Here is a 13,253-nt window from a genome sequence, read left to right on the forward strand (position 1 = left end):
TACATCAAATTCCCAAAGCAATAGCTTCTATTAATTATAAGCATAAACAGGGAGAGGATAACCCTATTTTTTCCGTTTAGATTGTTTATAGGATTTTTAACTAAAAATTGAATCTATGTAACTAAATCTTTTGGGTACTTCTAAAGGGCGCCAATAACCCGTTCACATTTTACATTTAAGTATTTCAAAAGGGCGGTAAAACTGCCCAAATAATGATTTAGTGATGGTTTAATTCTCAAAAAAATCCAGTTTATTTATTATTTCCCGAAATGGGGTGAAATGTACAGTGCTTCAAGTGGTTCTTTGGATATCTTGGCGTTTTTAGGGTTAATTTTTCCATGATTGCTTTCTCGGCGTCTTTGGGGTTATGACACTATGGGAATGCTCGGCGTCTTCAAGCAATTGGACTGTGGGATATCTCGGCGTCTTCTGCATGCTACAAGGAATGCCAAGGTGGATCTCTCGGCGTCTTCACCTGTCGTCTGATGGGAATGCTCGGCGTCTTCAAGCAATTGGACTGTGGGATCTCTCGGCGTCTTCTGCATGCTACAAGGAACGCCAAGGTGGATCTCTCGGCGTCTTCACCTGTCGTCTGGCGGGAATCTCTGCATTACTCTCTGAATCGTGCATGCATTCTGGGGGCCTGAACGTCTTCATCTCTGCATGACTCTCTGCATGCATGCAGAGTTGATTTAACAGTTGAATACAATAATAATAGGAGTGCTCGGCGTCTTTAGTTAATAGGGTTACAGGGGCGTTCGATTTCCCGGCGTCTTAAGTTATACATGGAGAATATTTGGTTGCAGGTGGTCGTGAAATCTCGGCGTCTTCTTCTTCCGAGATTCATTCTGCATGCGTCTGTATTCTTTGTGGCCGAAGCGTGAGATTCGTCTGAAGCGTGAGATTCGTCTGAAGCGTGAGACTAATAATTTACTCGAAGTCTTCAATTACTTGTTATAAAATAGGGGTGGGTATTGTATTTCATTGCATGCAGTTGGTTTTAACTTACAGAAGCAAGTGAGGGAATTTTTTTTTGCATTAGATTCAATTGAAGCTGCTGCTTGAAGTGATATTGGAGATTTTTGTTGGTTCGGTAATTTTTCGAGCTTTGGTTTAACGTCGTTCAAAAACACGTAAGTTCTTTCTCGTTTCCCATGCGAACTCTGCTTTTTTCGTGTTGAAAGAATGCTCATATATTTAGGAGAATGATACATTTAAATTTTGTTCATGAGACCATAGTAATGTAATTTAGAGTACTAATGATAATTTAAAATTAGAAAATGTAAGTTTGATGATTAGGTATACAGAAAATTTAAGTTTGAGTATTATTGTTAATTTAAATTTTCGTATAATTTTTAGTTGTATTTTTATATAATAATTATTAGAATTTTTATTTTGATTTAGTGGGAAAAAAATTCCCATTATGTAATCCTGATATTTTTACTGTAATAATAATGTATTTAAGTATTATTTTTATAAAACAATTGTTAACATAATTTATATTTATTATTTATAGTTTTGTAAATAATTAATTTTCATTACATTATTAATGTAATTTATTCTGAATATCTATATTTTTACGTGTAGAGAAAATGAGCAACAAATTTTTCACGATTGTCCATTACAATGGACATATGATGGAAAATGAGGTCGGAGTTATTTTTCAGTCTGAAACACCTATAAATATGATGTTTAAAAGGGACATCACATTTGCAGAGATCAAGGAGAGGATAGAAAGAAAAATACGTGCTAAAGTTGATGGTTTGAGATACAGATTTATGGTATGTCCCAATCCGATCAGGTATGCTGCAGTACCACTTGAAGAAGACGATGATATTATAACTATGGTTGAATTACATGACTCAACAAATATTCCAATTATTGAGTTATTTGTTGAGTTGTGTAATATATCTAATGTGCCTGGGTCATCAATAAATGCGGTTGAAACTTCATCTCAAATGGGTTTCGAGAGTCATTTCGATAACCCAACATATAGGTCGATGAACAGCTTTGTGGCGATGTTGGAAAGCGCAAATGAAGTTGGTGGAACATCTGGAGCCGCAGAGTATGATGCTGAAAACCGCTGGGAAGAAATACTTGAAGATTCCAGTGAAGATGAAGAAACTGAGGAACCTCTTTTGGCTGAGGATGATGCCATGTTCCATGGTGATGAAGCTGATATCAATATTGATGAATATTCGACATCGTATCAACCTACCCCTCACATGCAGGAGATTGATTATGAAGCAATGAGGGCACCTGAATTCCCGGAGATGCCACATTTAACTTCAGGCTATATGATTGAATCGTCCGATAACTCTGGTGAATTAGCAGTTGGGAATCAATACAGAGGAAAAAAAGAAGCTACACTAGCGATTAAAGAGTATTGCATAAGAGGCCATGTAGATTGCAAGACTGCAGAGTCCAACCAGAAAACTTTGTACGCAAAGTGTGTTAAATATGGGCCCGAGTGTAAATGGTTGATCAGAGTGTCCAAAATGCAGAGGCAAGATGCTTGGGTCATCACAAGGTACAATGGTCCACACACATGTTTGCAAAACTCTATCGAACAAGACCACCGACTACTGGACTCCGATGTAATTTGTCAATATGTGAAGGTTTTGGTTGAACAAAATCCAAGGATCCCTTGCTCGGTGTTAGCTGCATCTATTCAAGACCAGTTCGGATACAATGTAAAATACAAACCCGTGTGGCATGCGAAGGAGAAGGCAAGGAGGTTGATATATGGCGATTGGGATACATCATACAATGAGTTACCTGATTTGTTACGAGCTATGAAACAATTCATACCTGGAACCATCGTGAAGTCTCAGACCATGCCTGCATACGACCGAGAAGATCAACTTGTTCAAGGGAAGAGAATATTCCATAGACTCTTTTGGGCATTCAAGTCTTGCATAGAAGGTTTTCCATTTTGCAAACGTATGGTCCAAATAGATGGTACGTGGTTATACGGTCAATACAGACATATATTATTGATAGCAGTTGCGCAAGATGGTCAACGAAATATATTCCCAATTGCATTCGCCATCGTTGAAGGAGAGACAACAGAGGCTTGGGACTTCTTTCTCAATAATCTACGTAAGTATGTCGTCCGAGAAGAAGGAGTTTCCTTGATATCCGATCGAGGAACTGGCCTTTTGGCAGCAATTGAACGACCGGGAAGTCGTTGGACACCTCCGCACGCATATCCCGCATATTGTATCCGTCATATTGGTAAGAATTGTATTGAGAAGTTTCATAACGGCCGTATTCGTAGGGAGATAGTCAGCATGGGTAAGTTTTATTTTCAGCATTTGTACTCATTTATGTGTTTGTTTATAAATTGACTTTAACACAATATCTATTTTGAAACAGGATATGAACTACGCCAACCAAATTTTGACAAGAGATTGGAGGATTTGAAGGCCATAGATGAGCGTGTTTGGAAATGGGCGTCGAAAATCGAGCGGGAGAAGTGGTCGCAAGCATACGATTGTGGTCGGAGATACGGACACATGACTACAAACCTTACTGAGGCCATTAATTCAGTACTAAAAGGTACACGACATCTCCCAATAGCGAGTGTGGTGAAAGAGACATACTTTAGGTTGGCTAAAGTTTGGTCTGATAAAGGGAAAGAGATCGAGTGTCTGATAAATCGAGGTAAAATCTGGGCTCCGGCGGTGGTAGAAGCAATGGAAGCAAATGAGCGTATGGTAACCTCAATGTTTGTTCATGACTTCGATCGAATTGGACATACTTTTGTTGTCATCGCATGCATACGTCGCAACGAAGGAGCAGATCGAGAATCATTTACTGTTAATTTACGACAAAGATGGTGTGATTGTGGCCGCTTTCAGGCGTGGAAATATCCGTGTGCTCATGCAGTCGCTGCATGTATGCATACTGGAATCAATTCATACACTTATGTTGATGAGTGCTTTCACCTGCAGAGGATATTAAATATATACAACCATGAGTTCAGACCGATCCCAAATGAATCTTATTGGGACAATCGAGATCATGATGAATGGTTGCCAAATCCACTACTTCGTAGAAGTCCAACGGGTCGACCGGAATCTACTCGTATTCATACCAGTATGGATATACATATTAGAGAGAAAGGCCAACCGAAGAGGTGTGGATTATGTAGAGGTGAAGGGCATTCAAAAAGAAATTGTCCAAACCTTCCACAGTATAGACCTCAGCAGTAATCTTATTATTTTATAAATTTTTATATTGTATGCGATTCAATTACTCGAGTACATATTTAATAATAATTATTTAAATTTAATTATTTAACTTTAATGATTTAATAATAATTATTTAACTTTAATGATTTAATAATAATTACTTTAATGATTTAACTTTAATGATTTAATAATAATTACTTTAATGATTTAATTTTAATGATTTAATAATAATTACTTTAATGATTTAATTTTAATGATTTAATGATTTAACTTTAATGATTTAATAATAATTACTTTAATGATTTAATGATTTAATGATTTAATAATAATTATTTTAATGATTTAATGATTTAATGATTTAATAATTTAATAATAATTACTTTAATGATTTAACTTTAATGCTTTAATAATAATTACTTTAATGATTTAATGATTTAATGATTTAATAATAATTACTTTAATGATTTAATTTTAATAATTTAATAATAATTACTTAATTTTAATGATTTAATTTTAATGATTTAATAATAATTACTTGACTTTAATGATTTATATTTACTGATATAATAATAGTAAATATATTCGATTCAATTACTTTAATTTGATACAAATAATTAAAATAAGGATTACAACTCTTGTCGGTGTCGGGGTGTTGTTGAGTAATAATGTCGAGGCCCACGTCGGTTTCGTTGTTGTCGTTGCACTTGTTCAGGAGTTTGTTCAGCATAACCAACCTGCTCATTCATCGAGGGCATAGGTTCTGGTATTGTAAATACATGCCCACCACCACTATGCTCTCCCGTCTGAGGACAAACACTCGTACTTGTGATCATAGATGTCATCTGATCAAAATCATTTGTTGCCCCAAACATAGGAGGGAACATGAGTGATTGATGAGGAACATGCTGAGGAGTGTAGGGCGTAACACCAGAATCACCAACCATTTGACTAAATGATATTGTGTGATCAAAAGATTCTGGTGGGATATTATCCATTGTCTCTTGTTCTGCTCCACGGTGAGAAGAACTCCCACTCCCACTCCCAGTCCTTATTGGTTTCTCGGGTTTACCGAATTTTTTGGTATACTCTATAAATTGTCGTCTTTCTCTGATCGTTGTCAAGAACGGCTTTCCATGTTCCCAAAAATAATTAAGGTAATCCGAACTCTTGAAGTCAAAGTCATCTGGTTGTATGGGAGTGAGCGTTGGCAAGTATGAACCCCTGTTGTTCCAATGATTGATATGGTTAGCATGCCTCACCGACCAATCCTCACCGACCCTACCCCGCCCATCTAATCGATGGAGAGCATCATGATTCTCTGGAATGACTGGAATATGTTGGTGGAAGCCGAACTGCCTCAACACTCTATCGGCAAATTGGAACTCCACAAACATGAAATGGATCAATGGTGTAACAGCACACCAATATTCACAACCCTCCCAGACATGTTGCGGTACGCACGACATAATTTCTTGATCATGGTACGGCCTCCAAATAAACTATAAAATAAAATTATATAGTTATTATTTAATTAAATAATTATAAAAATCAACAAATTAATAAATAACAATATTATAATATAAACATAATAAAAAATAAATTCACTTATTAATTTTATATATACCTCAACTTTGCATTTGATGTCAATCTTAAACCTAAACTCTTTCACGTTGTTGTGCGCCAACCCCGTTCTTTCTATTTTATGCCTCCATCTGTATACCAATCAAAATAAAATTTTGTAATTATTTTTCATTTACAAAATATTCTTTATTTAATTAAAGATAAAATATTTTAAATCAATAAAATTACCTTCCGGCAAGAGGAAAGTCAACTGCAGTTCGGCTAATCGGTGTTAACCATGGAATTCTGTACCACGCCCACGATTGTAATAACATCGTGCATCCACCGATTTCAGTCGTGTACGCATCATTAACATTTAATGATGCCTTGCACATCTCGCGATACAAGAATGCCAATATTGCTGATCCCCAACTATACTGACGGTCATAAAGAAGTTCTCCAAAAACGGAAGATATTGTATATGGACAAGATTACTGGATTTATCTGGCATCAAGATTCCGCCGATCAAACGTAATATATGCTCGAGTTGCATATATAATGTCTCGCTCACTACATTGTGGATCGAGCTTAAACTCATTTGCCAACCAGGATAATCTCAGCCGTGACCCTTTTGCTACATCTTTGTCTGGTACCTTCCCAAGGTAACGCTCACATATTGCAAACATGTAAAGATCTGTATTTCCAACCACTGCCATTCCATTTGTAGGAACCCCTAGTTGTAAAGCCACATCCTCCAAAGTGATCGTACATTCACCACATGGAAGATGAAAAGTATGAGTTTCTGGTCTCCACCTTTCAATTAATGCACTTATCAAACCGGGGATCAACCGAAATTCTCTTACAAAAGCAACATCATAAAAACCCACTGTTTTCAAATTATCAACAATACGTTGATCTGGCATCTCACAGTTGATAAGTCGAGGACGAAGGACTCGTTGTTCGTCATCCTGCAATTTATTAGTCATTGTAATTAGAATTAATACACCGTTCTCAAATAAAAAAATAAGTCGATCATATTACCAGTTCTCCCAAATTACTCGAAATGTGTCGACCATCTAGTCTCAAAAGAACATTTTCTTCGGCCATGTTTCAACAAATCTAGACAAAAAAAAAAATTAAATATTACACTCAATTATTACATTGTTTTATTCAAATAATCAATTGCATGTTATCTACTTTAATAAAAAATAAACATCAAATATAAAATGATCCCTAATTACTATTTGCTTCTCAACATTTTCAAACTTTGCAATTTAATCACTAAATTTATAAATTCTTTCAATTTAACCAATTAAGCATATTAATACTAAATTCAAGCATAGTATACCAACTTTTATAATTTACTCTAATTTCTTAAATTCCTCAAATTTTGCAAAACGATCCCTAATTACTATTTGGTTCTCAACATTTTCAAAGTTAGCAATTTAATCCATAAATTTTAAATTCTTTCTAATTTAAACCAATTAAGCATACTAATACTAAATTCCAGCATAGTATAGCAACTTTTAATAATTTACTCTTATTCCTTAAATTCCTTAAATTTTACAAAACGGTCCCTAAACTTTACAATGTTCCAAAATGGTCCCAACCTTATTTCAAATTATGTAACAACATATAAATTATTATTTCAGAGTGTAACAACATATAATCATAAAATTAATAAACTTATGAAACTAAAATTATGAGATCAATATGAAACCCTAAACCTTTAAAACAAGAATCAAATGAGATCTAGGGCTTGAGTTTAAATTACCTCAGGCTATGCTTTGTGATCTTACTGCTGATCAATCTCCCTCTCAAGCTCTCACTGCTTCTGTAATTGTGAATTGCCTCAGCCCCAAACTCTCACATTGCCTCAGCCCGAGCAGTCTCTTATAAACATTCGTAACTCATCCATGCATTATTGGATTTATTTGTTAAGAAGACGCCGAGCTATCCAGCCTTCCATGCAAAGACGCCGAGAAATCCTTACCTAAATGTAAAGAAGACGCCGAGAAATCCAACAGTTGCATTTTCCCCACATGCAGACGTGCAGGACCCCCACATGCAGACGTGCAGCCCTGCAGGACCCAGGACCCGTGATTTCTGTGCTTTCTCCTTGCAGAACCCGTGATTTCTCACGTCCAGTCCCATGCACAGCACTGAAGACGCCGAGATTTCCTACGAAGAATCCAACTGAAGACGCCGAGAGTTCCTATGAAGAATCCAACTGAAGACGCCGAGAGATCAATCATACATGCACAGCTCCCACGCTTCCACATCTGCTGAAGACGCCGGGATATCCAAGTTGAAGACGACGACAACTCCATCAAATCTGAAGACGCCGAGCTTTCCATATTTCCTATAGCAATCACCCCATTTGGGGAAATAATAATTAAAGTGCATTATTTGGGGAATTAAACCTCCCCGTATGCATTATTCCGGCAAAATATCCCGCCAATAACAGGCAATTTTGGTCCAATGGTCGGTAGGTTAATTATTTAGAATACGACACCAGATAGTTTATTAGAGCTTGTCACTCCAACGTGATAAAATTTAATAAAAAATTATATTTTATTAGAACTCGTCATTTTGGAGTGATGAATTTAAATAAAAAAATTATTTGGACAAACCCATCATACGGATGTGACGTGTTTGGCTTACACTGTGGCATTCACCGTAAATCACAAATTAATTTTAGAAATTACCTAATAAATTAATTTTTTTTACCTGCTTGGCCTGTTAAACCAATTTTACCTCCAATAACCCGTTCTAATATAATAATTGTTGGGGTTCTAAGTTTGTTAAGGCCCGCATAGAACGGACCAAAAATGGCTGGATTACAAGTTTACATTACTCTAATCACTGTATTCGATTCATTGATCGATCAATTCAAATCAAGATTGTAAAAAAAATATTATGAGATAATCTTTCAAATCTATTTTTTTACATTCACAATGTAAAATTTTGAATCTCAAGTTTTATTTAAGGATCTTAGGTCTCATCTTAATTCTCACAGAACCAATTGATAGTCAATTAATAGAACAAAATTTTTAGTGTACTTGATTAACGTCTACCTCGAACTATGGGTTGGATTGGGACGATTGTTTGATCGACCTGAGTATTATATCCTTCCGTCACCCGAATTGATTCGATCTAGAGAGATTCTATCTGACTTAAAATTCGATTCAAATTTAAGGATAAAAACCTTCACTCAACCCGATTCGACACTAATCGAAAATAAAGATAGTGTTATTATTGTAATTATATATAAATATATAAGAGATTATTATATTATAATAATCAAATTAAGATTTTTCAACCTATATCTAAATTTGACCAATCTGATCTTTATACTCAATTATTTAGGGGGGGAAATAATATATCTTATAAAATTAGGTAAAATCAAATATAAATCTCATGCTCGAACGAATGAATAAAAAAAATCAGTTTAACTAGTTGCATCAGTGGGGTACTGACAAATATAGAATATAAAAATAGAGTAAAATTAGTATACTTTTATTATTAATAATCTAATGTTTACAGTATTGATTTTTGGTGCAAATAATATGCTGGTTTAAATATCTATAAAGAAGCAAGATAGAGATAAATATCGATGAATACGAATAAACATGAAGCATAACAGTTGACACTAAGGAGCTGTTTGTTTACTTCAGAATGATTCAGCGCTGAATGATTCAAATGATGAATGATTCAGAGGCTCTGTATGAATTAGCTTTGAATGTGACATGATGTTTGATAATAGATCTGAATCATTCAGCATTGAATCATTCAGAAGTGCGAAACAAACGCGCTGAATGCTGAACGGTTCATCATTCAGCGCTGAATGATTCCATTAAGAGGCAAACAAATAGCCCCTAAGATCAATTAACCATGTAGTTAAGTGAGGCAATTTAGGGTTTTCAAACATTAAGAAAAAGAAAACTGAGTTAAAAAACGATTATTCTAAACCTTAGTTAATAATTTTAATTGAATCTTAATTCAAATGAAAAGTTATAGTATTTAAAGTATTAATTTCGATTCGTTTTGTACCTAAACTTCTACACACACAAAATTCAAAAGTTAACATTAAGAGTGTGTTTGGATGGGGGATTGTGAGATTATTTGGGGGAAAGGTTTTTTTTCGGAATGTGATACCCATGTTTGGATTGCAAAGATTTTCAACTCTTGGTAATAAATCATTCCCAACAGTGGCATTTTGAGGGTTTAATACCGAGAATGTGATTCCCCCAATCCTTTAGGTATTAATCTTTTCCCATGACTTTGGACTAAAATGCCCTTAAAACAATTTTTCCCCCAAAAATATCCTTCTCCTAACCATTGAATAAAAAAATTTCTACGAAGGCTAAATTGCAAATTTATCCTTAAACTATTTTAGATTTACAAAAAAATCCACAATTAGAATTTTATATGAAGTTCAGGGGTTAAAATAAAATTAAACCCTTTCAATAAACTAATTTATATTTTAAATTTTGTAAAAAAATTATATGAATTTAAAATTTTTAAAGAAAATATATAAATTAAAAATAATAAAATTATATATTTTCTATAATCTTTTATACAAATATTTTCTTTTGAATATTTAGAATTTAACTTGTTTAAAAAACAAATATATAACAAGGATAATTTAATAAAATATACATTCCAATAATCTTTTATTGTTTTAACCAAACATTGTAATATTACATTCATGCTAAACAAATCAAACACAACAATGCAACATTTCCAGTAATGTGTTAGGTAATGTTACATTCCGGTAATCCTATTCCCGGAGATAATGCTACATTCTATGAACCAAAGGCACCCTAAATTCTGAACGAACGTAACTAAATAAAATAAAAAGTAAACTTTATGTATAATTTTAAAAAAATTAAAAGTCGGATCAAACATGAACCCTAAGTTTATTTCACTTTTTTTTCCACCTGTGTTTGCCATAACAAGTTACGACAAAAGCAAAATGATGATCAATCCAAGAAACAGAAAAATAATACAAACAGTTTGTGAAAGAAAAGGGGAAAAGAAGATCTAAACTTACGGAAGAGAGCATGCAAATGCAGGTTCTACTTATAGCTAGCTAGGTAGAGTTGAAAGAGAGAAAGGAAGTGAAGAACATAAAAGGAATTCACTGTCAATCACCAACCTGTTATCACGCGAAGTGCCACAATGCTACGTGTTTCCTAGCTCTACTCCAGTTTGTGTTTTATGAAAACTTGATGAAGACGGTAATACAAGTCTAATTCTAAGATCCACCCCTATAGTTTCTCAAAGATGATAAGTTAGTCCTTTAATTCCTCAGATATTGGCATCGAATTTTACAAAAACTGAGATGTTAGTGTATTGGACACTTTGGTCCTTCACGACTTCAACAATTAATATGCAACAAAATAATAAAAATTAATGGGATAGGATTCACTTACGATGAATAAAAATGATTAATTTATACGAAAATATAACCATTGGATGAATCTAAATCAATAGATAAGATTAAATGAAAAGTTTCCATTTTTTTTATAAAAACTGGAAAAAAAATAATACTAATGCACAAAGTTGTAATCTAGTTCATTCATTTATATTCATTCAATGATTATATTTTCGTGAAAAACTAATCAATTTTACATTACTCCATCGGATTAAGTTTTAGTAATATGTAAAAGTAGGGGGTGAAACTTAGAAATAAACCTAAGAATAAAAGATCAAGAAAAAGATGGTTTTATTATGTGTGGTATCGATTCCACAAGTGTTATTGAATTCCCTGGTTTCGTCTCTCTTACGACAGTGACAGCTCTGCTATTATAGCACAGTGTTCATCATCTCTGCTGTGGTCGTCCTTGCTTTCTTTTTTGGCCTTTTTTAAATGCTAGCTAGTTAAGTTTCAAAGCCATCAAGCAACACTGAGTTTTCGCTTGCAGATAATGGAAGATGTTCAACGGAAACGCCATGATTTTATTGCTTTTTTTAGGGATAAAAATGGTGTATTATGATTTATGTGTGTCGTTCTCAAGTTTGATACCACCATCTAGCTCCTTAGGGTAGGGTTGTTTGATTGTTTCCCAGAAAAAAAATATATAGAAAAAAATGTTTCCTTCAAAAGGAAATGGCTGCTGCAGTGATCCAATGGCACATTTCGCAGCAGATCCATCACTTTCCTCCTTCAATTTCCCCTCTCCTTATTACAACCAATGTGAGCTAGAAGCTCTGCAAGACTATGATGTTTTTCTCCAACAAGACCGTGATCTGTTGCTTCATAACCAGACCTTGATGGCGGCTGATTCTGTCTCGGCCGACAACGTCACTAACGTGCCTGGTTCCAGCCACGATGTAACGAAAGTAGCGCAGAAGACGCCGGGGAAGAGATCGTCAAGTTCCAAGAGAGACCGACACAGCAAGATTAACACGGCGAACGGACCGAGAGACCGGAGAATGAGGCTGTCGCTCGACGTTGCTCGGGAGTTCTTCGGTCTGCAGGACATGTTGGGGTACGATAAGGCGAGTAGAACCATCGAGTGGTTGCTCATACAGGCGAGGCAAGAAATCAAGAGGCTAGCGAGAACCCAGGTCGACGGCGTTGTCGTTGCATCCGCCGCAGCAAAGAGCACTTCCTTGACATCGGAGGGCGATGTCTTATCGGCGGCGGAACCTAAAGCCATAGAGAAAATGGTCAAACACCAAGCTAAAACCACTTTCAATCCACTCGCGAGAGATTTGAGGGACAAGGCCAGGGCGAGGGCAAAGGAGAGAACAAAAGCAAAGAAGATGTGGACTCAAACGCCATGGGGTTCCTTTGAGAGCACCAGTGAAGAATCTGGTAATCTTCAACAGGTTGAAGAACTCGGCTCTCGAGACATCGAGCACTTGAGGATTAATCATGACAACATGATTGATGAACCTTCGGCAATTATTAATAAATGGAGCCCGAATTCGATACTCAGTTGTCTGCAAAACCCTGGAATTAACCAAGAGGTAAGTCTCTAGAGCAAAAGTTTCTTGATTTTATCTAATGAACATCTGATGAACATATATATACACACACACATATTATGTATCTGTTTGATTGCAGCATCAGCTCACAGGCTTTCTGTCTTTCGGCAAACCACCGGAGACCTACAACAATAACAATCCATGAAAACGTGGTTCATTATAGGGCGTATGGATAAATTTCAGAGGCATCATGCACTGTTAATTGCTTACTTTATGTATGGTATGTAATATGGTATGAACTATGAACAAGCTTTTTATTTCCCCTTTTCTAATATATTTCGGATTTTGTTGTGGAATGATCTTTTAATTGTCAATGATGTTATGTTTTTCTCTTCTTAGCTTTATTTGTATAACCTTATCTTAAACATCTAAACTAAAGAATCAGATATATTAGTGCTGGTATGATCGTATTCGACATATACCACTTTCAGGTCATATTATTTCTACATTCATATTATGTTTTTTCAAAGTGTCAAAGAATCAAAGAGGATATATTTC

At 35.1% G+C, this 13,253-nt stretch overlaps 1 protein-coding gene across 1 annotated transcript; it reads left to right on the forward strand.

Moving 5' to 3' along the window:
- Positions 1-11,852: 11,852 nt before the first annotated feature.
- Positions 11,853-12,977, forward strand: LOC120118808 (transcription factor DICHOTOMA-like). Its single transcript, XM_039138777.1, has 2 exons — positions 11,853-12,737; positions 12,835-12,977. The coding sequence occupies exons 1-2, from the start codon at positions 11,853-11,855 to the stop codon at positions 12,898-12,900; spliced, it is 951 nt and encodes a 316-aa protein (XP_038994708.1). The 3' UTR covers positions 12,901-12,977.
- The last annotated feature ends 276 nt before the right edge of the window (positions 12,978-13,253 follow it).

Source organism: Hibiscus syriacus, unplaced genomic scaffold, assembly GCF_006381635.1.
Source record: "Hibiscus syriacus cultivar Baekdansim isolate YM2019G1 unplaced genomic scaffold, ASM638163v2 tig00110328_pilon, whole genome shotgun sequence".
NCBI lineage: Eukaryota > Viridiplantae > Streptophyta > Magnoliopsida > Malvales > Malvaceae > Hibiscus > Hibiscus syriacus.